Source organism: Centruroides vittatus, unplaced genomic scaffold (assembly GCF_030686945.1).
Source record: "Centruroides vittatus isolate TY-2023 unplaced genomic scaffold, ASM3068694v2 contig_371, whole genome shotgun sequence".
NCBI lineage: Eukaryota > Metazoa > Arthropoda > Arachnida > Scorpiones > Buthidae > Centruroides > Centruroides vittatus.
In genome coordinates this window covers 1,078,036-1,105,972 of record NW_027122194.1, presented here as the reverse complement: position 1 = coordinate 1,105,972, position 27,937 = coordinate 1,078,036, and the positions used below count along the sequence as shown (strand labels likewise).

The window sequence follows — 27,937 nt, the reverse complement described above, 5'->3', positions numbered from 1 at the left end:
TTCACCATTGGAAGAAATGTAAAGCTGTAAATGGCGATATCGTCGAGAAGTAAATGTACAGTACAATCTTGTAGCCAATAAAATGTACTTTCATACTTTTTCATTTCCCGGATGTTTTGTATACAAAGTATTGGAATCGTGTCATATTTGACCATCCGAGTTTTTTGCAAATCACCATGTATTGAGACCTCCTGAACCGAAAAAAAAGGCAAACAAATTCTGTGGATATGTGTATGTATATATATACGTGGTACGATCAGTGGCGTAGCGTAGTGGGGGCGGCAGGGGCGGCCCGCCCCGGGCGGCACTTTTAGGGGGCGGCAAAATTTCACAATAAATAATAATAATATCTTGTAAAAATTTTTGTAATAAATATGATTATTATATTGTAAAACATATATACATGACTTTTTTATTTGTAACCTGTACAATACACAATAATGATGATTGTTCTTGCTGAAAAGTTCTTTAGAATTACTGTATATTTTAGTCTTTTAAATTGAGATACTTAAATAAGGGGGCGGCAAAATTTTCCTCCGCCCCGGGTGGCTGACACCCACGCTACGCCACTGGGTACGATCCAAAAGTTCGGGGACTGCAGTAATCTATGACAACAAAAGCATGTATTTGAAGTTACAGCGTATGAAATGGATTCTATAAAACCACCTCTACGTGTTCAGGTTAATTTCACCCATGTCATGTGATTAAACCGCGAGCGCTGCTGTTTTTTTCCGAAGATAGTTACCTTTGTTCTGCGACGTAATAAAAGTGGAGTTTCAAGAACAACCTCCAACATTTCGACTTCACCGTGACCTTTCACCGTAGAATCACCGTACACCTTTCTTAGAAATTTTAAAATCTCCGTAGGTGTTTTACCTAAACGCTGACAAAATTTAATGTTGGAGGTTGTTCTGGAAACTCCACTTTTATTACGTCGCAGAACAAAGGTAACTATCTCCGGAAAAAAACAGCAGCGCTCGCGGTTTAATCACATGACATGGGTGAAATTAACATGAACACGTAGAAATGGTTTGGTAGAATCCATTTCATATGCTGTAACTTCAAATACATGCTTTTGTTGTCATAGATTAGTGCAGTCCCCGAACTTTTGGATCGTACCACGTATATATATATATAAGCCTATATGTATATATATATATATATATATATATATATATATACATATATAGGCTTTTGTATGAGAAGCATTGATGCTGTTATATTTTTGTGTTTGTTTGCTCTTTCTGCCCTGTGGCCTCTTTTCGCAAGCCCAATCATGGGTTCGGCAGGCCTACAATGGGGCGACCGTGTGGTGAGGGACGGGGGCCAACATATCCGGTCGGATCATCCCCGAAAAATTCCTGGAGATTTTTCGACCTGTTCGGATTCGAGTCTGGGTCCCCAGGAGGGCCGAATGATTAAGGTTACCACCTTGATCATTCGACGGCCGGATGGCCGAGCGGTAAAGGTGGCAGCCTACTGCTCTGGGGGACCCGGGATCGAATCCGAACGGGTCGAATAATCCCCAGGAATTTTTCGGGGGTGGTCCGTTCGGATATGTCGGGCCCCGTCCCTCACCACCCGGTCGCCCCATTGTGGGCCTGGCCGAACCCATAATGGGCCTACTAAAAGAGGCCCTCTTAGTGCCCACAGGGCGGAAAGAGTTAAAAAAAAAACCTTGATCATTCGGCCATCCAGCCACTATATTTTCGTGGTTAAAGGTCGAGAAGGTGAGGAGACAAAGAGATGTGTCATATCTCAAGAGGGGTAGGACTTAACGAAGATTTTATTCGTTATTAGCATATACACTTTTTTCTTTATAAAACTTATCCCAACTCTTAAAATTAAGCTTTTTGTTATTTTATGGGAATTAAAAATATAAAAAGTTTTTTAATAATAAAATCTCATAGCAGATGGTGCCACACACAATTTTATTTTTTTTAATAATATAAAAGTTATTTTTTAATAAAAACTCAGCGGGAAGGTTACGCAACTCTCGTTGCTAGGTTTTTTATCATTGCAAATACTGTATAGGACTTTAGCTTTCACATAATATTATTTAAAATAAAAATTTTATTTAGGTATATATAAATTATACTTTAATTAACATTAAATCATTATTAAAGCGTTGATAACTAAAATATATGACAGTATTATTTTGAAAAATTTTTTAAACTTTTTTAATTTTTCACGCTAGGTGGTTCATTTAAAGTAGGTAGGAATTCTTTGCTTAATGTTTCGCGGGCTTTTTCTATTATTAGTCTTGCTTGAATAACTGTTATGTTTAGGTTCATCACTTAGAATTAGGCTTAAAAGCTGCATAACTAAAGAATGTGAAATTTTGTCCGAAATGCTAATCTGTCAAAGCACTTACCGGTCAGTCTATTGAAAGTCATTTACATGAGAGTTAATATTCTTCCAGGTGATTATAATTTATTCGGAAGTATAAATGAGGCGACTTTAAGCATAAAATAAATTAATTCAGTAGCATCTAAATTTTTTAAAAACATTATTTAAAAACTTGCTTTTTGATGAATAAAAATTAGGTAGAAATTACTTTTAGGTGTTTCACCAGTGGCGTGCCGTCCATGGAAGCTGTGGAAGCGCCGCTTCCCTTGTATTTTTTAAAATATAACTACATATTGTGCGGTTATTTTCATATAACGTACTTTGAATTAATTAAAATTCATATTTTATTATAACCGCATTATGTATCTTATTACAAATTTCTATACTACATGTGAAAAAAACGATAAAACTGCTATTGTATATTTGAATATCAGTGGCGGAATGGAAGCGGTGTATTGTTGAATATGGGACAGCTTTCCATGGCAAAATATCTGAATGGTGTAGAACAGCCAGATTATATGCATTTGCACATGCACTTTACAGAGCACCAATCTCACTGGTGGATGCCAGACACTAAAATATATAACTCTTCGAATGATTCTGTCTAGAACTGGTTCTGGGGTGTTAGCCACCAGCCTGCTAGATATTTGGCCGCCCTCATCCCATTATCTGAATTGTTAGTAGATTTATAACTTAACCCAACTGATAGGAGTTTACTGGTATGTTTTTATGATAGTTCTGTATAGTTGATAGTTTTAAAAAAAATCCATTAAAATATTTGATATATTTATTCTGCACTCCCATCTTGTATTACTTACAGATTTCAATGTTAAACTAGTGCTATTACGATTTAGTATGTCTCATCTATAAGGGAATGCAGAAAAAAATGTGTACAATTCTAAATGTTAATTTTTTAACATTGTACAATGTTAAAAAATTAACTTACTTTGGCAGCATCATTTACAACTAAATTTAATGAATGAGATGCACAAGATACAAAAAAAGCTCTAGAATTTATTTTCCTTAAATTTACGATTTATGTATCCATTGTCGTAAAAATTTGTCTTTCCCCTTCTTTCCCAAGACTACAAATATTCAAGTAAAAAGTAACCAGTTTTGACTTATTTCTACTTATGTAGTAGTTAAATAATTAAGAGATTAGGGAATTAGGAACATAAATAAAACCCTGCTGAAAGAGCCGGAATTTTACTTAAACAAAAGCTTAACTGAACCAATCTCTAGCCAAGAACAGTGGGGACTGATAACTTTGTATTAGATGTAATAAAGACAAATTTTTCCAGTTCAATGAGAGTGAGTGAAAAGTTGTAAATTTTGGAAATTTCCGTGGACACCTGGTCCTAAAATGAATTAGTTAGAAAACAAATGATGGACAATCTATTAAGTTTAACGTATTTAGATTTTTACAGCTGTGGTAAGAAACATTTAAAATTTACAACAACTCTGTCATGTCCTTTGAGGTATGCTAGTGATGCGACAAAAGAGGCATTTGATATTGACCAGTATCGGCACCCAGGGGCGGACTGGTCATGTGGAAAATGTGGAAAATTCCACATGGGCCGTATACAATTTGGGCCGTTTTTTTAAATACAGTACGTACATAATATATCGTTTTGTTCGGTTTTATTTTTAAAAAATTTCATTTATTTTTTTTTCGTTAAGTAAGATAAATTTCAATTTTTAGGTGTAATATAGATATACGTGTAGGCCTTTATCGTTTTCCGGCCCTACCCGAGTCCGAAGTTAAATTAGTCCGGCCGACCCGAGTCCAACACTACATTGGCCCGACTCGGCCCAAACACAAAGCATCATAGGAGAAAAATAATCAAAACAGACAAAATCGATCATTTGTTTACATTGCTAGAAACTATTCACCACCCCTACGAATCTTAATGCTAAACTTTGAAAACACGAGTTGTTAGTTTTCCACCCGCTGACTGTAGTCATAACAGATTTAACGGCCGATTATGTTATTTCCTTTATTTTAGGTAAGTAAAAATTTTATTCAATAATAATTTCTCTATATTCCAAACGATTTAATTAAAAATAATCTATTTTTTAGGTTCGGCCAACTAATCTTTAGTTTGCCATTCACCCACGGTGGCGTTGCTTGTAGATGGGCAACCTGTGGCGTTGCACAAAATATTACAAGACAATATAACACTATATAAAATAAAAATTTAAAATATTGGCATCTAGTCGTTTGTAATCGTACTAAATATCAAGAGCCCGCTTCGTACATATATTCGACGCAACTAGAGTTGGCCCTCGGGTTGAGTCATTTTTGCATCTTTAAATATGAATAGAAAAAAAAACATTTTTTTATTTATTTATGGGCTGGGCCGGAAATAATTTTTTTCGCACAAAAATTTTAAGGCCAGTCCGCCCCTGTCGGCACCCTCGGGATTTGTCAGCCTGCGTGCATGCACACACTGCAAACCTATCAGGACCGTCTCTGATTCCATTCATTAGCCACTTGTAGGGAACTATTTGACTAAGTGGATTGTTTTATTTAAAAAGTAAAGAATATTTTGTGTTATTTTTATGTATGTTTCTTTTTACAAAGCTATATTGAATTATAATTTTCTTTAAAAGTATATTCATACAATTGAAGAATATTTTGTACCAGGTATGTATATCCACCACACATTTTAATTCACCAAGTAAGTTTTTATAATTTTTTTAATTTTAGCCCTTATATCATGGCTAGCGATTTAGAATGTAATTGTAATATTAAAAATACGTTTAGAGAAGTCTACAGATTTTACTGGCCTATCGAAGAAATGAATACGAGACCATCAGTGACACAATTAACTGATTGCCCCTGGAAGTCGACTTTTTACATAAACACAGCCTCCCTATCATTAGGGTTTCTCATTTCCCTGTCTTTTGTTTGTCCCGGGATTCTGGGAAAAAGATGAACTGTTTCCCGAAATCCCAGGATAGAATTAATTATTTTTAAGATATACAAAATACCTTGAAATTAAATGATATAATTATTTTTCATTTTTTAAAGTAATTTAATATGTTCTGCAACCTCTAAAATCATATTAATAATGCTGTGTGAGATATATATTAAAAATTACCTTTGAATTACATAGAAATTTTCACAAATTGAAAAGATTTATTAAAATTTGCTGGAAACTATTGAAAATTGAAATAGAAAAGTTGAAAATTTAAATAAAACATGAAATTTTCACGATTTAAATAAAACGTAATACAAAATATTATTGTAAATTTTTATAATAAGATTTTAAAAAGCAAAGATGGTCAATACTCGAATCACTCAATCTAATTCTTATTTTAGTAATGAAAAGTACTGCTAGTGAGAATGTTCTTTCTGATTCAATTGATATGAGTGGAATCATGTTTAATGCATTTAAGAGAAAATAGATGTTACGTTTTTTTTTCACCTGAAGCCTGGAAGATTTCTAGTTTGTTTTCGAGATTGTAGTACTTCTTTTGCTCTCTAGTATTCTTGATTTGTCTGTCTTGGCTGCTGTAATAGCAGCATCAAGCTTATAGCCCAGCAATTTGTTTGGCTTTAATAATTAGGTTTATGAAGAAAAACTTCATACTTGCAGACTTCGTACTCGTTTGTATCCTTGCCCACTTTGCATAACCTGGCATTACAGCTATGCAGTTATTGAAGCTACTGAGCATGGTTAAAAATTAAGACAGCATAAGCACAATTATTCCAGATATTATAGCTTCTGACAAGTAAAAGAATTTTCAGAGGCCTGCCACAAATAAGCTATAAATTGATTATTGACCATTTCTGACATGCCATAACAAGGAAACATTAAAAAAACTAATCAGTAGGTTTAAAATTAATAAATACAAATGTATTCTGACAGTTTATGAGTTAATTATGCTTTCTATTGGCAAAATTTCCACAACCTTAACATAAAATAAGAAAAAAGTGAACTTTTAAGAAATTTGCAGGATTTCTCGGGTTAAAAAAACAACCGGGATCCCAGGATCTTGTTTAAGAAACCCTGCCTATCATCAAATGTCACGGCATGCCACTATGTTTCACATATATTTATATATATAAAAAAATAATGTAGAACAGGGATGACAAACCTTTTTGAGCCTAAGTGTCATATAGTAAGCATACTTAGCTTTAAAGATGTTTGTGTGCCAAAGTTTTAGAATTCAAATGGTATTTAAAGAAATTAAACCAATATGCTTTAATTAGAATAAATGTAAAATAAGCTGATTGAAAAAAGATGATCAGGTGATAAACTGAATGGATTATTGAAAAAGACATGATAAATTGAAATCGTATGATGTGTTATGTGCCTGTTGAGTTCTCTTTGTGCCTTAGGTTTGCCACCCCCTGATGTAGAAGAAATGTTTTTTCTGATTTCCTCACTGGTTTAGTTATCTCTCAGCTTTGTACAATATAGAATACTGAATAAACAAATACTGAAAGATCATAATTAACAAAATTTATTTTTATATAATAATACATAATTTAATATTTACTTTTAATTTCAGAATGTCCAAATCTTTGTTGGAATTCAACTATTCAAAGTCATTTCAGCAAATTTTCACATTTTAAACTTGCAGCTTTAAGAAGTAATGTGAAAATAATACTGAATGAAAATAACAATAAACCGTTTTCAAATACTTTGCAAACTTTAAAATAATCAAAGTAATTTGGTCACTTTTGATAAAAACAAGAGTAAATCTGCGATGAATAATAAACGAGGAAGGAAAAGAAAATGTTCTTCGAGTCCTAAATCTATTGACAAACGACCTACAAGATCTTTGTCATTAAATTTAGACTCTTTGAAAACAAAATCTATCAAAATGAGATTTCTTAATAATGACAATAAAAAGACTAATGCAATTAATTCAAACTCTAAACACGAAGATAGTTATGAGACAGAAAAACAATCAAGTGATGAATATTGTAAGAATTTAAATTTCATAAATAATAATAATGTACAGCAGTTAAGGGCAACAAATTCATTAAAGTGTAAAGTTTAGTCTAAAATCACTTCATTTTTCAAAACATTTGAGGAAAAAGAAACTGTTACAAATGGTGGTTTGTCAGTAACAAAAATAAAAGCTGAGGAATGTCCTAAAAGTATTCTATTAGCTACTCAAGATGATAAAATTTTAAATCAGAGGAAGAGATACTGCCCATTTTATAAGAAGGTGCCAGGTAAGTATTTAAAAAATCTTTTAATTTAGTATTGTAAAAAAGAAATAATGGCTATATTTAAGTACTAATACAACTCCAAGAAAAAAATATTAGTCCACTCCAATTGAAATGTAACACAGAACTTTTTAATCCTGAATACACAAAGTGAAAAGAAGTAGAAATGAATATAATATTATTTAATCATATGCTGACATCTATGGAGATTATTTAACTTAAATGAGTGGTGTAGTGATCCATCACTTAATGTAACCGTATTTCCCCTGCATTATGGATGTTAGACTTTCTTTTTTTTGTCGGGTTGTAATTTTTGTATAATTATTCGTGCCTGTTTTTGTTTGTGTCGGGAGTTCACCTTTTGTGTAACCTCACGGGTCTCTTATTGGTTATGTGAAAGTTGACGTATGCAGGTTATGACGTCAACAATGGTATAAAAGGGAGGAGCTTCACTGGAGACGACACCTTTTTTGTTGGCCTTTGGACTGAACTCGTCAGAGATCATCGTGTACGATAAGAAGAGAGATTGGAGACCATTCAAATGTGTGAAGCAATCAGTTTTCATCCAAAGCCTGCCTGAAGACACGTGTATGAATTGGGTAGATATTCCTTATTAACTACAAAAGGACACATGTAAGACTGTTTTGTTAAGGTTTTCGATTTGTGGTGTTATAAAAATTTTGTTACCCCACAGAGAGGTAATAGAATAGTTTGTAAATTTATGTTATGTTATCTAGAATTTTGTATGTATATAAATAAGCCTGTAGGGTCCAGGAATAAATCTTTGTTAATACCTCACTGTATGAGAAAGTGTGAAGTCCTTTGTTTTTCTTTATATTGTATTGCCTGTTTCCCGCCTGTTTCCCAACTGTGTACCCTGTATACCCAGGTATATCAGGATCTTAACAGTGGACTATTGCATGTATCATAAAACAAAATATCAAGAAAGTTTTGCAACAAGGGATAAAAGTGTTAGACCACTCAATAGTAAGGACAAAATTATTAGATCACTGCATAAAAAATTTATGAGTTATGAAAATAAAATGTTAAAACTATAGAGAATAGGCATGTAAATGAACATATAAAATAATTTGGATAAAGAATATGTAATGTTTTCTGATTAGCTGCTGACAAAAGATCATAAATATGGCCCATGGAAAAGAGCTTTAAGATGATATTAGGAGGAGAATAACATTACGCAATGAACAAAAGTCACAAAGGAAAATAGCTGAACAACTTAAGATGTGTAAAACAACTGTGCAATATGTACTCAACAAATTTAAAGATACGGGAAGTATCAAGAACAAGAAAAAACTGGTAGACCAAAGGAAACAGCAGAGATAAAATAAAATATTAGGTGCAATTTGTAAAACAGAACCAGCTCTGATCAGGAAATGGCAAATGAATGAGAAAATATGTCGTCAATGTTTCTGCAAAAACAGGTTGGCATTTGAAATCAATGGGCTACATTTTGTAAAAAAACACCAAGCCTATTTTTAGACAAGTAAAATGCCAGATGACCTGGGCAAATGAGCACAAACATTGGACCACTGATGACTGCAACTGAATTATATTCTCTGATGAATCACATTTGCCTAGGATACAGTGATAATGTGGGAACCAAAGTTTGGTAACAACCTGAAGGGAAATTTAAAGATGAATATCTCCTGAAGGGTGTGAAATTTCCATTATCTGTGATATGGGATGCATGTCATCATATGGCATAGGAAAAATATGCATCTGTAATGAAATAGTAAATGGTGAGGCATATATTGACATTTTAAACAGTAACTTTCTATAGTTGAACAGTTTGGGATAATCCATTTACATTCCAAGATGATAATGCATCATGTCAAAGATGCTGCCATGTAACATCATGACTGCAGGCTAAGCATATTTCTTGTTTGAATTGGCCTGCAAATAGTTGCTTGCCTTAACCAATTGAATACATATGGACTGTTTTGAAACAAAAAAGGCCTGTACTAAAGAGGAATTGAAAGATGCAATTCAATGATCCTGGTCTGAAATATCTGAGTTGTGCCAACATTTAATTCAACAAATGCCACTATGGATCAAGGCTATTTTGAAAGCAAAAGTACATCCAATCAGATTTTAGACGAGATAGTCTAATAATTTTGTCTTTGATTTGTTTTTGCTTTTTTATTTTTTAATGAAACATGCAACAAGCAATGAATTAAAATATTGAATATATAGACATTAGTGAATCATTGTGTATTATTATATTCATTAATTTCTATTTGTTTTCACTTAGTGTATTCTGGTTTAAAAAGTTGTTTGTTACTACAAACAAACTACTTCAAACAACCTTTACTCTGCAGTAAAATTAATTCTTTAATCTAACGTTTTCGGTTAGCTTTACTAACCCTCTTCAGGATTGCCAAAAAAATCGTTATTTCGAAAATTACGTTCGAAAAACTCTTTACAATTTAGAATGTTTTTAAACTTTCCGGCTGCGCAATCTCAGATCATTCTTTCACAGCTGCATACCGGCTGCTCTCCAAGCTGAAGGGATTCGATATGATTCTTTAAAATTAATGCTTTGTTCTTTTTCATTATACTTGTTAATACACCATGCCTCCGTATATTTAAGTTGCCTTATATTTGCCACTTTCTGTACAATTTTCGCATTGTCCCAGTTGATAGACACCTCGTCCGGATCCGCTATCGCATAGTTGGCTAACGCCGTAACTGGTTGCCTGCATCTTACATTTCTTTTATGCTCCTCTAACCTTACTGCCAGCGATCTCTTCGTGGCCCCTATATAATACAGCTCCGTACTCCTCCTTTTATCCTGCACTGGTATTCTGTAAACCCCTGGAATTTTCATTCTGTCTATGGGCGCTTTGTCGTTCCGTAGCAACTGAAATATAGTAGGGTTCCTCCTGTATGCTACTTTTTTATTCTTCTCTATTCCTATTCTTCTATATATGTTGCTTAATTGAGCTCTATACTCCATTATGGTAAATTCTCCCTTTTCTTTACTCTCGTTATTACCTTTCTCTATTTCCTGCACCAACCGTTTTATTTTGCTACTCTTTACTCCTACATTTTCTGCTATTTTCTTGATGTATTCTACCTCCCTTCTTGTGTCTTGCATCCTGCTACAATGCGTGTACGCTCTTCTAAGCAGTGCTCTGAAGGCTGCCAACTTGTAGTTCGTCGGGTCATGGGAAGCCCATGGTATCATCTCTGGAATGTACGATGGTTTACGATACACTTTAGTAGTTATTTTTCCTTCTTCCTCCACTTCTACATCTATGTCCAGGAAATGTATTTTTCTATGGCTCTGCTGTTCTATTTCTAGTTCTAGCCCGAAGATATTGTTATTCATATCTCGACTGAATTTTTCCACGTCTGGCTTCTCGTTCCATATAATACATACATCATCTACATATCTTGCATACAGCACTATTTTTCCTTTATATTTATGCAATTTGCTACTTTCCAGAGATCTTACTACTAATTCGCATAATAACCCTGACACGGGGCTACCCATTGGCACGCCCCTATGTTGCTTGTATGTAGTATCTTCAAACTCGAAGAACGACGAAAAAGTGGCTAAGTGCGCCAATTCTAGTACTTGCCTTCTTACTTTTGCTGCATTTTCTACTTTTTCTAACAAAAAATCTCTCAAGTGCCCAAAACACGGCTCCAACTTTACCGATGGGTACGTTGCCTTAAAATCGAATACTGTCATGTAGCTTTTTTCGTTTAATTTCAATTGCTTTAACTTCTGTATTACCTCTACTGCCTGCGTTACGCTATACTGATGTGCAGGCATGTTTATCATCATAAATTCTTTGAGCTTTTTTTCTAGCAATATCGTAGGAGCAGAGCACTTATCTACCACCGGCCTTATGCTTTTTCCCGGTTTATGGGTCTTTTCCAAACCCGAATAGTAGAGCAGGCAGTAGAGGTAATACAGAAGTTAAAGCAATTGAAATTAAACGAAAAAAGCTACATGACAGTATTCGATTTTAAGGCAACGTACCCATCGGTAAAGTTGGAGTGTTTTGGGCACTTGAGAGATTTTTTGTTAGAAAAAGTAGAAAATGCAGCAAAAGTAAGAAGGCAAGTACTAGAATTGGCGCACTTAGCCACTTTTTCGTCGTTCTTCGAGTTTGAAGATACTACATACAAGCAACATAGGGGCGTGCCAATGGGTAGCCCCGTGTCAGGGTTATTATGCGAATTAGTAGTAAGATCTCTGGAAAGTAGCAAATTGCATAAATATAAAGGAAAAATAGTGCTGTATGCAAGATATGTAGATGATGTATGTATTATATGGAACGAGAAGCCAGACGTGGAAAAATTCAGTCGAGATATGAATAACAATATCTTCGGGCTAGAACTAGAAATAGAACAGCAGAGCCATAGAAAAATACATTTCCTGGACATAGATGTAGAAGTGGAGGAAGAAGGAAAAATAACTACTAAAGTGTATCGTAAACCATCGTACATTCCAGAGATGATACCATGGGCTTCCCATGACCCGACGAACTACAAGTTGGCAGCCTTCAGAGCACTGCTTAGAAGAGCGTACACGCATTGTAGCAGGATGCAAGACACAAGAAGGGAGGTAGAATACATCAAGAAAATAGCAGAAAATGTAGGAGTAAAGAGTAGCAAAATAAAACGGTTGGTGCAGGAAATAGAGAAAGGTAATAACGAGAGTAAAGAAAAGGGAGAATTTACCATAATGGAGTATAGAGCTCAATTAAGCAACATATATAGAAGAATAGAATAGAGAAGAATAAAAAAGTAGCATACAGGAGGAACCCTACTATATTTCAGTTGCTACGGAACGACAAAGCGCCCATAGACAGAATGAAAATTCCAGGGGTTTACAGAATACCAGTGCAGGATAAAAGGAGGAGTACGGAGCTGTATTATATAGGGGCCACGAAGAGATCGCTGGCAGTAAGGTTAGAGGAGCATAAAAGAAATGTAAGATGCAGGCAACCAGTTACGGCGTTAGCCAACTATGCGATAGCGGATCCGGACGAGGTGTCTATCAACTGGGACAATGCGAAAATTGTACAGAAAGTGGCAAATATAAGGCAACTTAAATATACGGAGGCATGGTGTATTAACAAGTATAATGAAAAAGAACAAAGCATTAATTTTAAAGAATCATATCGAATCCCTTCAGCTTGGAGAGCGGCCGGTATGCAGCTGTGAAAGAATGATCTGAGATTGCGCAGCCGGAAAGTTTAAAAACATTCTAAATTGTAAAGAGTTTTTCGAACGTAATTTTCGAAATAACGATTTTTTTGGCAATCCTGAAGAGGGTTAGTAAAGCTAACCGAAAACGTTAGATTAAAGAATTAATTTTACTGCAGAGTAAAGGTTGTTTGAAGTAGTTTGTGTGTAGTAATGCAGTGTACAGTACATAGTTGTTTGTTACATTTCAATTGGGATAGTCTAATACTTTTGTCTTACTATTGCTAATTATTATTACTATTACTTTTGTATTACTATTACCAAATCTTCAAGAAGTCTGAAACTTTCAATTGAAACATTTTTGAGATGATGTTTCATCAGCAACATAATAATAATCTTTAATATAGAATCTATATAAAGATTTTACATCTTAATTATTTTAAAATTATGATTTTTCCAAAACACAAGGCTAATGAAAATATTACTAAAAGTATAAATCAAAACATTTCCACTTTTTTGCTGCACTGGCAGCATTAAGAGAGTTCCCTATTTTTATATATCATGAGTTCAGCCAGACCTACAGTGGGGATGGCCAGACGGTGAGGGATTCTTTGATTATATCTGTTAAGAATAACAAACCACATTTGGTATTGATTAATTTAAAACTATCTTATAGTGTTATAAATTTTAATTAACAGAAAAAAAATTAAATTGAAGTTTAAAAAAATATGCAGTTTTTTTCTAATACTTCATCATCAGGAAATTGTAAAACACTGAAACAATATGTTCCTCTGTGTTACTTCCACACTGTGCATCACACATTTATGGCAGTTTTAATTTTGAATTTAATGTTATGCTTTATTTTTCAAATAAGCATTCAATTTTATTTTTGTTTTATGTAGATTGATGATGTCCATTTAAAACAGAAGAAAACATTTGCTTTCTTTAAAATATATTGGTTTTGTTTGCCAGTTATAGGTGTTTAGCTGTGTTTATTAGATAATGTCTTCATTCTTCTGCTATTTCTATTCTTTTATTATGTCCAATAATCTTTCTATTGTCAGTTTTATGTTGGAACTGTTTAAAATAATATTTTTCTCAATAAATATTAATTAAATCTTATTTTCACTTTAAAAATATGAAAATGATTCTTCAATTCATAATATTTTTATAAATTCTTTTATGATTAGGTTTACCCCACATCCCGTTTTGACCGGGATTGTTCCGGTTTGACGACGATGTCCCAGCATCCCGACCAGTTTGTCATTTTGTCCCGGTTATTTGGTAAAATTTAAAAGGGCCGAATATACAAGAAGTAAAAATAGTGCTACCTCGGGTAAAATGGCAATTTGGCAATTAAATAATCCCCTCTGTTAAACTCACTGTTGCCAGTTTAAATAGTTGTATATGAATCTAAGTACACCTATCCCTCGTTTTACACGGTACTTCTTTTACACGTTTTAAAAAATAAATGTAGAAAATAAACTGGCTATGATCAAAAGGAACAATTTTTAACTCTAATCTACATCTATATTCCAATCCACCTTAATTATATGTTGTTGTTGATATTTAGGATACTAGGTGACAGTTTTATTTCAATCCGTCAAATAGTAACCAATAAACCGATATAGGGTACTCCCCCATACGCATGAAGTTGCATTCATTGCACATAGTTTTAAACCAGAAAATTTTAATTTTTCACTTTTCATTTAAATTTCAATTTTTTTAAAAATAATTACATTATTTTTAATTATATTTTTTACATTACATTACATTACACAATTACATTACATTTTTATGAATCTTTCAGATTTTATTTTTTGTTCCTTTGTACTTTGTATTTAATTAATAAAAGAATATATATTTTTTCCTTGCCTTTCAATATTTTTGTTTGATTTATGTACCTTTAAAAAATTGAAAAAAATTCATAATTAATAAACAACAAAATTATGCGTTTTTTGCATACTTTTCGATTTACATGGTTTTACATTCAGAAAGATACAAATTTGATTTACATGTTTTTCTCAGGAACCTATCATCCGTGTAAATCGAGGGATAGGTGTACTTTTAATGTTGTCTAGATGTTTCCCCAAAATTTATAGCATTTGGCCTAATGAATTTAGATGTTTTATTTTTTCATTCAGATATTTTTTCACAGAATTTATAATAGCATGTAGCCTTTGAGATCCAGGTATTTTTATTGCATTTTTTAGACATTTTGTTTCAATTAGAGTTGGCAACACTGAAACTTACACTGGCCATGTCTTTGTTGCGCATGTCCTATCTTAGTTGAATTCAAATTGCTAGTCAGCATTTGTGACTATTTTGTACTGTACATTAAATAAATGTAATCTCCAAAATGCTAAAAAGAAACTGTTTACTGGTGATTGAAAAATGTCTGTGATTGTATTGACATAGTGAAATATGAACTGTGCTTTTCAGAATTTTCAGTAACTCATGGTGGGTGTTCAAACATTAAAAATTACTTGGGGTGTACTATAGATTACTATCTATGGAATTTCAAGACTTTGAGTATATGTCTGAACTGAGGAGACCAAGATGAGTTCAACAGTACCTTACTTTTGGGCCGGAGGCAAAAAATAAGAAAGTTATCATACTTTTTTCGGTGATCATGCAATGATCAGGAGTCGCGTTGCTTTCTCTGCTATCCTATCGTGTATTTAACAGGCGGTCCAGCAAGTGGCCATATATACCTTCAACAGTGGCAGATGTTGATTCATGAGCATCGTCTACAGTTCGAGTTAAGTCCTTTTCGCACATTCTTGCTAGTTGATCTCGGGCTACTGCCCCTAGTCTCGCTATCACTCGTGGTCGGCTAGTACTACGAGCTGACCATGCTATCGCAATCAGGAGTCGCGATGCTTGAACAAGGAAAAAAAAGGAAGTGGTGTTCGACTGTTTATGCTCCCGACGGACTCCCCCCAGGAGGGGAGCTGCCGGCAGGCCGCCGATTGTTTAACGTCGCTAGTTATTGATTCATGGTAGTTCCTGAACAAAAGAAAAAAAAGGAAGTGGCGTTTGACTGTTCATGCAATTTCTTGCCTTTCAGAGTGCTTTTTTTTAAATTTGTTTGCAGACTTTACCGCGAGATGGCAGCACTAGCAACTACAGTGCCGTCCATATGAAAGCATTAAAAAACTATGATAACTTTCTTATTTTTCGTCTCCGGTCAAAAAGTAGGGTATCGTTGAACTTGTCTCAGTCTCCTCAGTTCAGATATATACTCAAAGTCCCGAAATTCCATAGATAGTAATCTATAGTATCCCCATTACTTGAAATGTGCAAAATATAAGGCAATTCTAGTAGCAGGGGAAGGAACTTCCCTCTTACTAGGATTGCCTCAAATATATTGTCAGATTTTAAAGGTTCCAATTTAAATGACAAAGAATTTTTAAAGAAAGTTTACACTAGTGATAAATATTAATAACTTCTTAATAATAAGATATGTTTAGTTGAGTTATTAAAAATTGCTTTTAACTGGTTGTTTTTTGTAAACAACTTTTTATATAGCCTTTTCAATCATAGGTACTGTACTTATCCTAGTAGGCTTTATTTTCTGTTGTGACTATTTTCTCAAAATTGTCCCAGTTTGAGGAAAAAATATGGTAAGCCTGTCTATGATGATTGTGAGAAAATTCTTTGGCCATATTTGTGTAAATACATTGTACACAAATAGTTATTAATTTTATTAATTAAACTTTTATATCTTTTAAAAATTATTGACATAAAAGAAATTATCATTTAAATATTTAAATTTATATATATTTAACTAATACTGGAGAGAGATGCTTCAAGAGCTGCATGTAAGGGCTGATGATGGAGTAGAGCAATATCACTGTTATGCTAATGATGCAATGACAGTACTGCATTTTTGTTGTTAATTAGATTATTTACTGCATATATATTGATATATAATGTGGTATATCCATTATAACATATTATTTTTATCATTTTTGAAAGGATATAGCAATATCTAGGCTTTTCATTTAGTATCTGAATAGTCATATGTATTGCATAGATCATATCACTTACATTTGAGAGTCACATGTAGCTCATAAGTCATACTTTGTCATCTGTTGTCATATATGAGTGTAATCTTAATGCAGTCATGTCATTCTCTAGATCTGGTAAATATATACACACAATGATTTAAAATTATACATATTTTATTTATTTGTTTAGATACATCATTTTGCATTGATGCCTTTTCTTATGGTTCAATACCTGGTATAAAATACTATTTCCTTAGTCATTTTCATCATGACCATTATATGGGATTGACAAAAAACTTTTCACATCCATTATACTGTAGTAAAGTAAGTAAAATACATTATTTTCTATAAATAATAATAGTTAAGATTTAAAATTAAAGAATAATTTTAATGTTGAATTGTTAAATTAGGTTACAGCCAATTTGGTTTCACTAAAAATTAAGGTTCGTACACATATGTTGCATCACATAAACGTAAATGAGCCGATAATTCTTGACGGCGTAGAAGTAACTGCTTTGGATGCAAATCAGTTTGTTCACATATTTATTATTTGAATTTTTCAATATTTTCATAACAAATTTTTGATTATAATTTTTAAATATATATATTTTCAGTTGTCCTGGTTCCTTGATGTTTTTATTCAACTTACCTGATGGACGTTGTTTCTTGCACACAGGAGACTTCCGTGCCACTGATAAAATGGAAAAATATCCTTTACTCTTAAAAGGTTCAATAGATGAAATATATCTAGATACTACGTAAGCATTATTAAAATTTATTTTAGTATTTATCATTTAAAAACACTTTAACTTTCTTATTAAATGCTCTGAGTAACAATAAATCAGTTTATTATAATTATGTTGATATATATTTATGGTTGCATATTTAAAATTTCAGACAAATATAAATTATTTACTTATTTTATTATTTAATACAAAAGTAATATCTAAATGCATGTGATTATTGTTTCAAAAAATAGTACCTTATTAAAATATACAACATACAAGAACACAGGACTAAAACATTTAGTAAAATGATAAAAAATGAAGGTCAGATATAGACATACATATGCAGTATAAGAGCAAAGTATATAATGCAACTGAGATGTACATGTTATATGTATGATACATACAATAAAATACAAAGGATAAAACACAAGTAGTGATAGATAAATGTAGCAATTAAGATACATTCTAAAAATAAAAAAATACAGTGCTATAATAAAAAAAATCAGACCAAACTTATTTAAATGTTAAGGATGACAGAAAGAGTGGACTCTTCCCTTCATTCCTAATATTTTATATCTTACTTAAGTAGATGTAACTCAGTCATATTTTTGAAGACATTTATAAAATGATAGTTTGTTAATAACAATGCCTTTGACATTTGTTACCAAAAATTTATGGCTCTCATTATAATTGTAGTTGCAATGTTGTGCTATGACAAACCTGCAAGACATTAAAAACATACATAATGAACTTCAGATTTCATAGATTAATATCAAAAGAGTCTAGAATGAATGGTTTTAATATGGGACAATAGCTACAAATTATTCTAAATATGGTAGAAAATACTGAATGAACATGACAGAATTTTAAAGCATCTTGCTCAGCAAAACCAACACAAATCATGAACTTGTGATACTGTTCAACTAGATGTGATATAAAATATCCACAAGAATTTAATCAAAGAAGACACAGTCTGTTCAAAAATAGTTTTGAATCCACCATTTATTTCTTATTACATGTTCCAGAACACCTTTCGACGACCGGACCTTTCCTTTGAGGCTGCTAGGTCGCCAGGTAAAAATCGTTCTTTTAAAAAAACACCAAAGTTAAAACAAGAGTAAAAAATTTGGAACTGGCAGATCTTGCAGACATCTTCAGGTTTTTATCCTATCCAGTAAGGGACTTCCAGACTTTTATATCCACTTAGAGAGTGCTGTTTAATGTAGATTTCAATGGTGTCCCTCTGGTGACGAATTAACTTTAAAATTTTTTATTGTTAAATTTCGTCTTTAGATAATTTTTTTAACTTAATCAAAGAAGACACAATTTAATCAAAAAATTTTTTACTCTTGTTTTAACTTTGGTGTTTATGTGTTTTTTAAAGGAACGATTTTTACCTGGTGACCTAGCAGCCTCAAAGGAAAAGTCCAGTTGTCGAAAGGTGTTCTGGAACACGTAATAAGAAATAAATGGTGGATTCAAAACTATTTTTGAACAGACTGTGTCTTCTTTGATTAAATTTTAAAAATTACCTAAAGACAAATTCAACAATCCACAAGAATCTTCTTGGGGGTTGTTGACTGTGGGTGTTCGGAGCTGTTACCAGTGTAAACTACTATTTTGTATGCAAACTATAAAAAACACCTACATTTTATTATAACTCAAAGACTAGGCTTTTGTTGACTGTGAGGTTTATTTTGAACCTCACAGTCACTTACATGTTTTTGTGCTTTTTCTCTGTGAAAAACTGAATTATAAACAGTAATTTATGTCAAACCTGAAGTGGGAGAGATTGTGTTATGGTGAGAAAGTGGCTGAGAGGAAACAGCAGTTTTAAGTCTAAATACACAAAAAGAAAATGAAGAAAGTACTTTACATGTCAATTAGGCAATCCGTCCAGATGTCCAACTCTTAGCAATAAAACATCTCCTTAATTACAGGCTATCACCCCATGGAGTTTGTAAGTAAACTCTGGGAAAGTATGGGAATGAGAGAGATGCCCATCCCTTCTGATTCAAATCCAGCTCTAACAACAGAATGGGAGCCATTAAGGGAGAGGGAAGAGCCAGATCAGTGCTTTCTGTAAAACATGAGTGTGAAAAGGTCAAAACTAAATAAACAGTCATCTCTTTAGACTGATAAATTGCTTTGTATTTTTTTCCGTGTCTTCATTTTTGTGTAGTAGCTTTTGTAGACTGTAACTTGTAATTCTTTACTAAATATTATTGTCTTTCTCTCACTCTCATTTTCTTTCAGTTTTCAGTAATTTGTTCTTTCTAGCATCTCACTTTGAGAATTTTCTTCAAATTACAACATTTAGTTGCATCAGTAAGAGTTCAAAGAAGAAATTTGTAAAATATAAATTATTAAATTTGTAGCATTTTTTTTCCCCTATTTTTTCCTGCATTTTTTTCCAGTTTTCATATTTATTAAATCTCCATTTGAGATTTTCTTTGCTACATTACATTTTTATCTTGCATATAATTTTATGTTTAATTGTTTCACACTTATCATTTATTTATTATTGCAGATATTGTGATCCATTCTACAATTTCCCTTCTCAAGATGATGTATTACTCTACGTGCAATCACTAGTGATAGATAAAGCAACCAACAATTCTTCTCTGTTAATTGTTTGTGGCAGTTACACTGTTGGAAAAGAAAAAGTATTTAAAAGTAAATATTCATATCGTTAAAAGTTTATGTTATGCATGTTTGTTTAGTTTAGTGATTTGTAACCGTGGGTGCAAGACAGTTTTTTAGTGAGCAAGACTCTTTCTGGCTGATAAAGTATTTTTTGAATAAACTTTTGAAATCTAAACCAACAAAATTGAAACCTAAATACTAATTTCAGCAGTAAATGAACAAGTAACTTTAATGCTGGAACGTTTTTGGCCGTCTTTCAGAGGTCCTTGTCAGGAAAAATGCACAAAACAGAAAAACAGTTCTATCTTTTGAAAAGTTTTAGCTTTCTAACGTAGCTGTGTTCTAATTTTTTAAACATTTAACCGATGTTCAATACAAAGATTGTTACATATTACAACATATGAATAAATTATTTTTAAAATAAAGCTATAAATAAATTCATTAATAATATAATATATGGTGTTGTAAAAGTTAGCCCGATGTTTGATAAGGAAAATGTTTTTTTTTTTTCTATTTTGTGCATTTTTCCTGACGAGGACCTCTGAAAGACAGCCAATAACGTTCGAGCATTAAACTTACTTGTTCATTTACTGCTGGAATTAGCATTTAGGTGTGAATTTTGTTGGTTTAGTACAGGCCTGGCCGGCCCGTGGGCCGCATGTGGCCCATCACATTAAATTGTGTGGCCCGCTAAGCAATATTATATATCTATTAAAACTTTTGTTTCCCATTATGTGTATACCAAAACAATTAAATAAATGAAAATTTGCATGTGTCATTGTTATAATGCGCAAGTGCGAATACGAACTCTTGGTATAACAATAAAATCTTATTCATTTTGTATTTGTTTTACTTTTCTAAAAGCATGTTTGCCTAAATTGTGGCCCACCATAATATTACGCGTGATGAAAGTGGCCCGCGAAACAATTTGGGTTGGCCAGGCCTAGTTTAGTATATAGTTCCAATTTGTGTGCGCCAGTTTTTTATGTCTGACTTTTGAAATCTTTTCCCAGTTTTATTACTGAAAATTGAATCTTTTGAAAAATGTGATCTTAATAAAAATGTATCAGTATCAGATTTAAATACAGTCAAACTTCCATATTACAAACTTCTATGTAGTGAATTTCTCCGTGTAATGAATTTTTGTATCATACACTGCTCTTTCAGCCAAAAATATATGTAAAATTGCTTCTAAATAACGATGTTAAATTTCTATATAATGATTTTTTTTTATTTGTAAGAACCATCAATCATTAAAAGTCGATTACTCCTTCTGGGTTGAGTTGGATTTAGGTTCAATTTCAGGTATCAATCTGTAAACCCTTTGTAAAACTGCAGCTTAGGTGTGAGAAATACTGATTGTTAGCTTTTAAAACCATTATGTACTTTGCCCCCCACATGGCTACCAGTGGTAAAGAAGGGAGAGTGAGATTAAGTCCAAGTGCCATCCTTGAAAGATAAATGATTTACAATTAATGAATGTTGAAAACATTAGAAAGGTGATAATTTTGACAACTACTAGACTAATTTTTGAGGTTAGTGACATTTTATTTTATTTAATAAGTTGTCCAGTTGGAATTTGAAGAACTATAAATATGAGGCTGTCCATAAATGATGTGCACACTGGAAGGGCGGAAGGAGGTTATGAGAAGTCGGACAAGGGAGGGAGGGGTTGAACTTGAAATAGAATGAACAGGAATAGGATGTTCATTCTATTTCATTAAATTTTACACAGTTTATACATTTTATTATTCATAAAGTGATAAAGATTTTGAAGGGGTTGAGTTTTGTTGGATGTCCAAAGATGGGAGGAAGTTATGGAAACTTGGACAAACTGGGACAATGGAGGAGGGGTAGTAAAAATGTTAAGAAAGATTTGAATATAATTTATGGACAACTACAGTGTTTAAGCATTACTAAAAAATTAATGTATTGTGGGAATTTGATAAAGGCTCAAAAAAAGAAAGACATTATAGCAAAGTTTGGAATTCCTGTTAGTAGTTTATCAACCATAATAAATAGTGAATCAATTTTGAAATTAGCCAATGATGCGAGACATACAAGAAAATGTACTAGAACCTGCATTTACATTGATGTAGGTGAAGCAGTTTTAATGCTTTTAATAAGTATGAAGCATATTACAAAGAGAAAACATTTTTGAATTGTTCTGTGCAACAAAATAATTACAATTTTTTTTGCAAAAATGTAGTTAGACTAAGTTGTAAGTATTTTAATAAAAATTTATATTGATAGTTCTATGACAGTTAATCCAGAATATTACTATATGCCAGAAATTACACTAATAAAATGAAACATTTTCAGGCAAACCTATGGCACACATGCCCAAAGTGGCACATCAGAACACTCATCTACCATGTAACATATAATTTCGGTTTATCGCCCTTCTTTTCAATCATGTTTTTAGTTTATCACCTGTCATTTTTTTTTTCAATCAGTTTAATTACATTTATGCTAATTAAAGCACATTCATTTTATTTATTTAAACAAGGACGATACCATCCAATGGGCCAGGGGGATGCAAGATGATGTAAATTGATAGAGGATATGAATTGTATGTAGGTAAAATAGAAACAATTCATAAAGTTTTAATCATTTACTATGTACCGGAAAAGAGATATCTTAATTAAAACATTTTTTTTTAATTTACAAGAAGCCTAAGAAGATTATTTTAATTAAAACTTAGCATTTAAATAATTTTTTCGAATTTCTAGGGGAGGGCAGCTGCCCCTCTGCCCCCTCGCGAAGCCCTTGTATTTAAACATAGTTATTTGAAGCTTTGGCATGCATAAACATTTTTAAAGATAAGTGCACTTACTATATGGCACGTGGACTCAAAAAGGTTCACTATCCCTGCATTAGATATTAAATAATATAATTTAAAATACTTGGTTTAATTATCAAATTTGTGGTTTATTCTAATATATAATGCTGTTATTGTATTATAGATTTGCTTTGTTAATTTTTTACTTTTAATAATAATTAATAAACATTATAAATATCTTTATTTTATAGTCTAGTTGTATTTTTTAATATATGAATTAATTTAATTATGAAATATAATTTAGCTGTAGCTGCTGCTTTAGAATGTAAAATTTGGGTTTCTGCCAGCAAGCGGAAGGTTCTTCAATGCTTAGATGATGATTTTATTAATAACCATCTTGTATCATCTGCACAAGATGCAAAAGTTCATGTTCTTCCTATGATGCAACTGAATGCAAAGGTGTTTATTGTAAATTTTTAATTTTATCTTAATTAATAATACAATTCTGTATGTTGAATATGCAATAAAGGTTAAGTAATGTCTTGAAGTGAATAGAATAAAATAAAATAGAAGTGAAAGTGACATTAAAATGGCTTATATTACTGTTTTCTGATTTAAAGGAAAAGTAGGACAGCTGTACTTTGTATACATCATATCCAACAATTCTTTGTTCTGTTAATTATGGAGACTAATAAATATGGAATCATTATTGAAATATTTAAACATTGTTTCTTGCATTTTCAAAAAAAGAAAATTTATACAAATATAGAAGTCTTGTTGAAAAAACTATTTAATAAAACAAATGTTTTTGATCAGTTTTACATTGTCAGGTTACCATTTAAAGATGATAAAAGAGGATCCTGTATTTTTTGTTCATTACTAGTTCTAAAAGATTACAACAGAATGTACTTTCTGATGCTCCCATAGCTTGCTTATAATATATTGAATGATCATAATTAAAGTACCTTGTATTCTATGTTTTCTAGACATATTTAGCAATCTAAATGAAACCCAGTGCACTTATATTTTAGGACACTTGGAAGACATGTTCATAAAAATAAGTTAGTATTTAAACTTACCACTATGGCACATTAGTCTGCAAGAAACTAACATTTTATTTATATAAGATGTGCTATACTAAGACGAGTAATTCTTGGGATACTGCTCAATGTTGTCATTATTTTGAATGATGTGTAGTGTGTTCAATAGCTGACTATAATTGATCCTTTGATACTGTCTTTCAAGGCTGCCAAATTTGCAACATGTCCTTGATAACCATCCTTTTTAAATTTCTTGGAACCAAAAATCACACAAGTTAAGATCCAGAGAACAAGATATCAGGCAGTAGGAAATGCACAACTAATCACTCTGTTAATGGTGAAATATCTCAGTAAATGCTGTACACAGATGTTTTTGATCCACCCTAGGACCTCCTTAAGGTGTTCTTTAAAAATTTTTCTGGTGTGATCCAAGTTTGATTTAGCTTATGATTTTAAATGTTCCAGTTTCAAATGTTTCTTTCTTTGAATTTTGAATTATTTTTTTAAATTTTAAATTTTCAAAAGATGTGCGTCTGCATCGATTGTTATAGCACCGGGTCATATATAGCCTGCCATGCTCTCAAGAGTTGTTTTTTGTCTTTAAAATTGATTGACAGTCCTTTGCAGTCTGCTTTAAAAATTTCTAATGCCTCCAGATTCCATAGTTGGTTTATATGCCAAGTTTGCCAGATTATTGTCACTTGTTGAAGTTAGATATATATGCCGTTTTCACTGGCTTATATATCTAAGGCAGTAGTGTTGCATATAAACCAACTACGGAATCTGGAAGAAATTTTTAAAGTGGACTGCAAAGGCCTGTCAATCGATTTTAAAAGACAAAAAACAACTCTTGACAGCATGGCAGGCTATGTATGACCTGGCCTATTACAATCGATGCATGTGCACATCTTTTGGAAAGTTAAAATTTAAAAAATTTTTAAGATAGAAACATTTGAAACTGGAATGTTTAAAGTCGGAAGCTAAGTTGAACTGAGATTGCACCAGAAAAATTTTTATAGAACACCTGAAGAAGGTCCTAGGGTGGATTGAAAACATTAGTGTTACATTTCTAAAATTAACTGCAAAGCTATACAAGGTTAGTGTGATGTGTTTGCTGTACACAGCATCCAATATGGAGATGCTCCATCTTGCATGCAAAAGATTGACTCAAGACATTGTTACTGTTGCAATTGGGGTATGACGAAAGTGTTGAGCATCTTTCAGTATCTCAGTATTACAGAGCGTGTCAAAATCCACTGGAAGTAGCTTTTCATTTGCACATTCCATCAATGGCCATCTTATAAGAATGACATCACTGAATTCAGAACTTAGATGAAATTTGTGTGCTTATATAAAGCAAATTGGATTTTCGTTGCGTGCAGTGCCAAAATAGTGCGATAGTAGTAAGTTTTGGTACTAACATTTTTTACAGAAATGTTTTTCAATGTTTATAATGTCACTATTATCAGGTTTGATTGTACAAGAGTAATCCCAAAGTAAGGTCTCCTATTTTTTTTAAAATACAAAGAAATGTTTATTTTCAATAATGTTCATATCATTTTAAAGCTTGAACATTTATCTATTTTTCTAATAATGTAATTGCCATTTTGGTTGATCTTTGCATCTTTGTATGTGGTGTGGCAATTTTTGTATGCACATGTCATAACAGCTCGCCTCCATGTCGTGTTAAACTGATTGAAATTCATCGCCAATTGACAGAAGTGTATGGTGAGTTGTGCAGAGATAAACTCTTGAGCCTTCTTCAGTTCAGTCTTTCAAAAAATGCTTGTTGGAAAAACTTTTTTGCACCTCAGTGCTTTAGTTAATGACCTCTACCTTTTTAATTTATCATACCCTTGTTTCAAGAATGATGCAACTAAAAAATGTACATTTCTAGAAAAAAATACAAACCATTATCATTGGTGTGATAAGCCCTTACTATTATCTTATTACAGTTATAAATATTTTAATTAATTTAAATACAAGAAATTGTTTTTTAACAACAAAAATGGCTATTGATTCCTAGTTTTATGAGCATTTTTCTTATTGCTAATAATTTGATTACTAATGTTTGTTATGTTTAAAAACGGTTTTGCATTTTTCTAAAAACATTTGCTTCAAAAGTGACAAAAAAATAAGTAATATATTTAAATCCAGAAAATTTATGCTTTCAAAACTCTGTTAGCTTGATATATATTTTTGTAGAATTATTATTTACTGCTTTTATAAGTTTTTGAATCTTGGCTTTACTATTTCAAAAATTAAATATTGTCCACATATCATAATATTAATTTGATGCTGCTCAAAAAGTCCACAATACTCCTTCCTACCTTCCATCCATTTAAGAAAATCTAATGTCACGCAATGCTGGGAATCCCATGGGGACTCTTATTAGTTGCTGATTTTTTTTATTAATGTTTATTTCTTGAATTGTGTTTTCAGTATTTTAAACAAATTAGGAAACTTGACATTATTATAAAATAAATCCTGAAAATCTAACAGTTGAAAAAAATATTATTAAAAAGTCTTATTGTTTTTAAGAGTCCAGCTTTATCATCAGATGCAGTTTCAAATATAAATTGCATAAATTGAACCATCTTGGCTTCCAAAGCATTAATATACAATAAATAAGACTTCTTAATAAGTTAAGTTTATTATGTTGCTACTTATTGTAGAGTTGTAGTTTCTCTCAATATTAATTAACTATTCAGGAGTGATCCTCAATAAATTGTGTTTAACGGATCTTTCAAATATAAGATTATATTTTGAAGATCCATTGCACTGTAGGTGGAAGTAAATCTTTAATGTTTAAATTGTAACTAATGTCAATTTCTCTGTGAATTTGTTCAACAGATAGCTATATATTTTTGTGTACAGCTGATGATGGTCTTTTGTACCAAAATACATATCGGTAATAAAGTTGCATTTTGATGATAGAAGTGCCATTTTGATGTTACCAATAGCAGTGTGATAAGTCTCTATTAGTATAGTATTTGAGATTTAGTTTCAACAGTTTTTGAGACAAGAAGCTCTTTTATAATATAAGGTTATAGTTTAAAGAAAAAGTTTTGATTTATTAATAATTTGTAAAAATTACAATTTAATGGTTCTGATGAATTATTTTACATTGCTTATAATTATAATTATTGATATTATTCTTAGGGTCTTTATCAACATCTTGAAAAGTTTCAAGGAAAATTTAGTGAAATTCTAGCATTGAAACCAACTGGATGGGAATTTAATTCTCAGTTACAAAATAAAAATTTGCATAATATAAGACCTAAATTGCTTGGTTCCATAACTATCTATGGTAAGTTTTGAAGTAATAGTTTTATTTTAAAATGTATTTAATTATAATTTATTTTATTTTAAAGGTATTCCTTACAGTGAACATTCCAGTTTTGAAGAATTAAAACAATTTGTGCAGTTTTTGAAACCTAAACGTGTTATACCTACTGTTAATTGCAGTAATAAAGCGAAGCGAGAAGAAATGAACTTATTATTTAGCAAATGGCTCAATTTTAAAGTTTAACTTGTTCTTCAATAGGATTGATAAAGTAATTAATTTGTATGGTTATTTATTGTTAAATATGTTTTAAATATTTTTTTATTAATAAATGAGAATTTTTATAATGAGATCTTATGACGATTATTTTTAATATATTATAAGCACTGGATCAAATATCTAGCAAGCTTGGAACTAGAAATGGTCTGGATTTCTAGATTTTCCAGTGCTCTGGATACAGGCTAAATTTGTAAAAATATAAAAGAAACAATGGAAACAAGTAAAAGATGAAATTGTATTTGACATATGCCAGCAGTCACACTGAAATGCACTGTATGATGCGTACCATATAAATCAAAACAAAGTGTGTGGTTAACTACAAATTCAAAATTCAAAAATAGCCAGATTTCTGGAAGCCAGATATTTTGTCTGGGACTGTGTTTAAATATGATTTATTGTTCCATTAACATCTAGCTGCATAAATATTTATATTAGATTCACT

The 27,937-nt window shown here is 31.9% G+C and overlaps 4 protein-coding genes across 5 annotated transcripts in view; 3 read left to right on the top strand and 1 right to left on the bottom strand.

Annotated features, from left to right (window-relative positions):
* Positions 1–27,937, top strand: part of RpL26 (ribosomal protein L26) — a 100,346-nt gene that overhangs the window by 53,794 nt on the left and 18,615 nt on the right. The window lies entirely within an intron of this gene.
* LOC136975385 (uncharacterized) lies at positions 11–27,566 on the top strand. 2 transcript variants are annotated; one of them, XM_067270427.1, is made up of 9 exons: positions 11–26; positions 6,871–7,543; positions 16,925–17,058; positions 17,145–17,263; positions 17,349–17,492; positions 19,993–20,138; positions 23,195–23,349; positions 27,093–27,240; positions 27,305–27,566. In XM_067270427.1, exons 3-9 carry the CDS (start codon positions 17,014–17,016, stop codon positions 27,460–27,462), a joined length of 915 nt encoding a protein of 304 aa, XP_067126528.1. In that variant the 5' UTR covers positions 11–26; positions 6,871–7,543; positions 16,925–17,013; the 3' UTR covers positions 27,463–27,566. The 2 variants fall into 2 exon arrangements, with proteins under 2 accessions (XP_067126528.1, XP_067126529.1); XM_067270428.1 differs by lacking the exons at positions 11–26; positions 6,871–7,543; positions 17,145–17,263 and having other exon boundaries at positions 16,923–17,058.
* On the bottom strand, positions 10,032–11,339 carry LOC136975446 (uncharacterized). Its single transcript, XM_067270506.1, has one exon. It carries the CDS (start codon positions 11,337–11,339, stop codon positions 10,032–10,034), a length of 1,308 nt encoding a protein of 435 aa, XP_067126607.1.
* LOC136975445 (uncharacterized) lies at positions 11,520–12,305 on the top strand. The gene has a single exon (XM_067270505.1). The coding sequence runs from the start codon at positions 11,520–11,522 to the stop codon at positions 12,303–12,305; it is 786 nt and encodes a 261-aa protein (XP_067126606.1).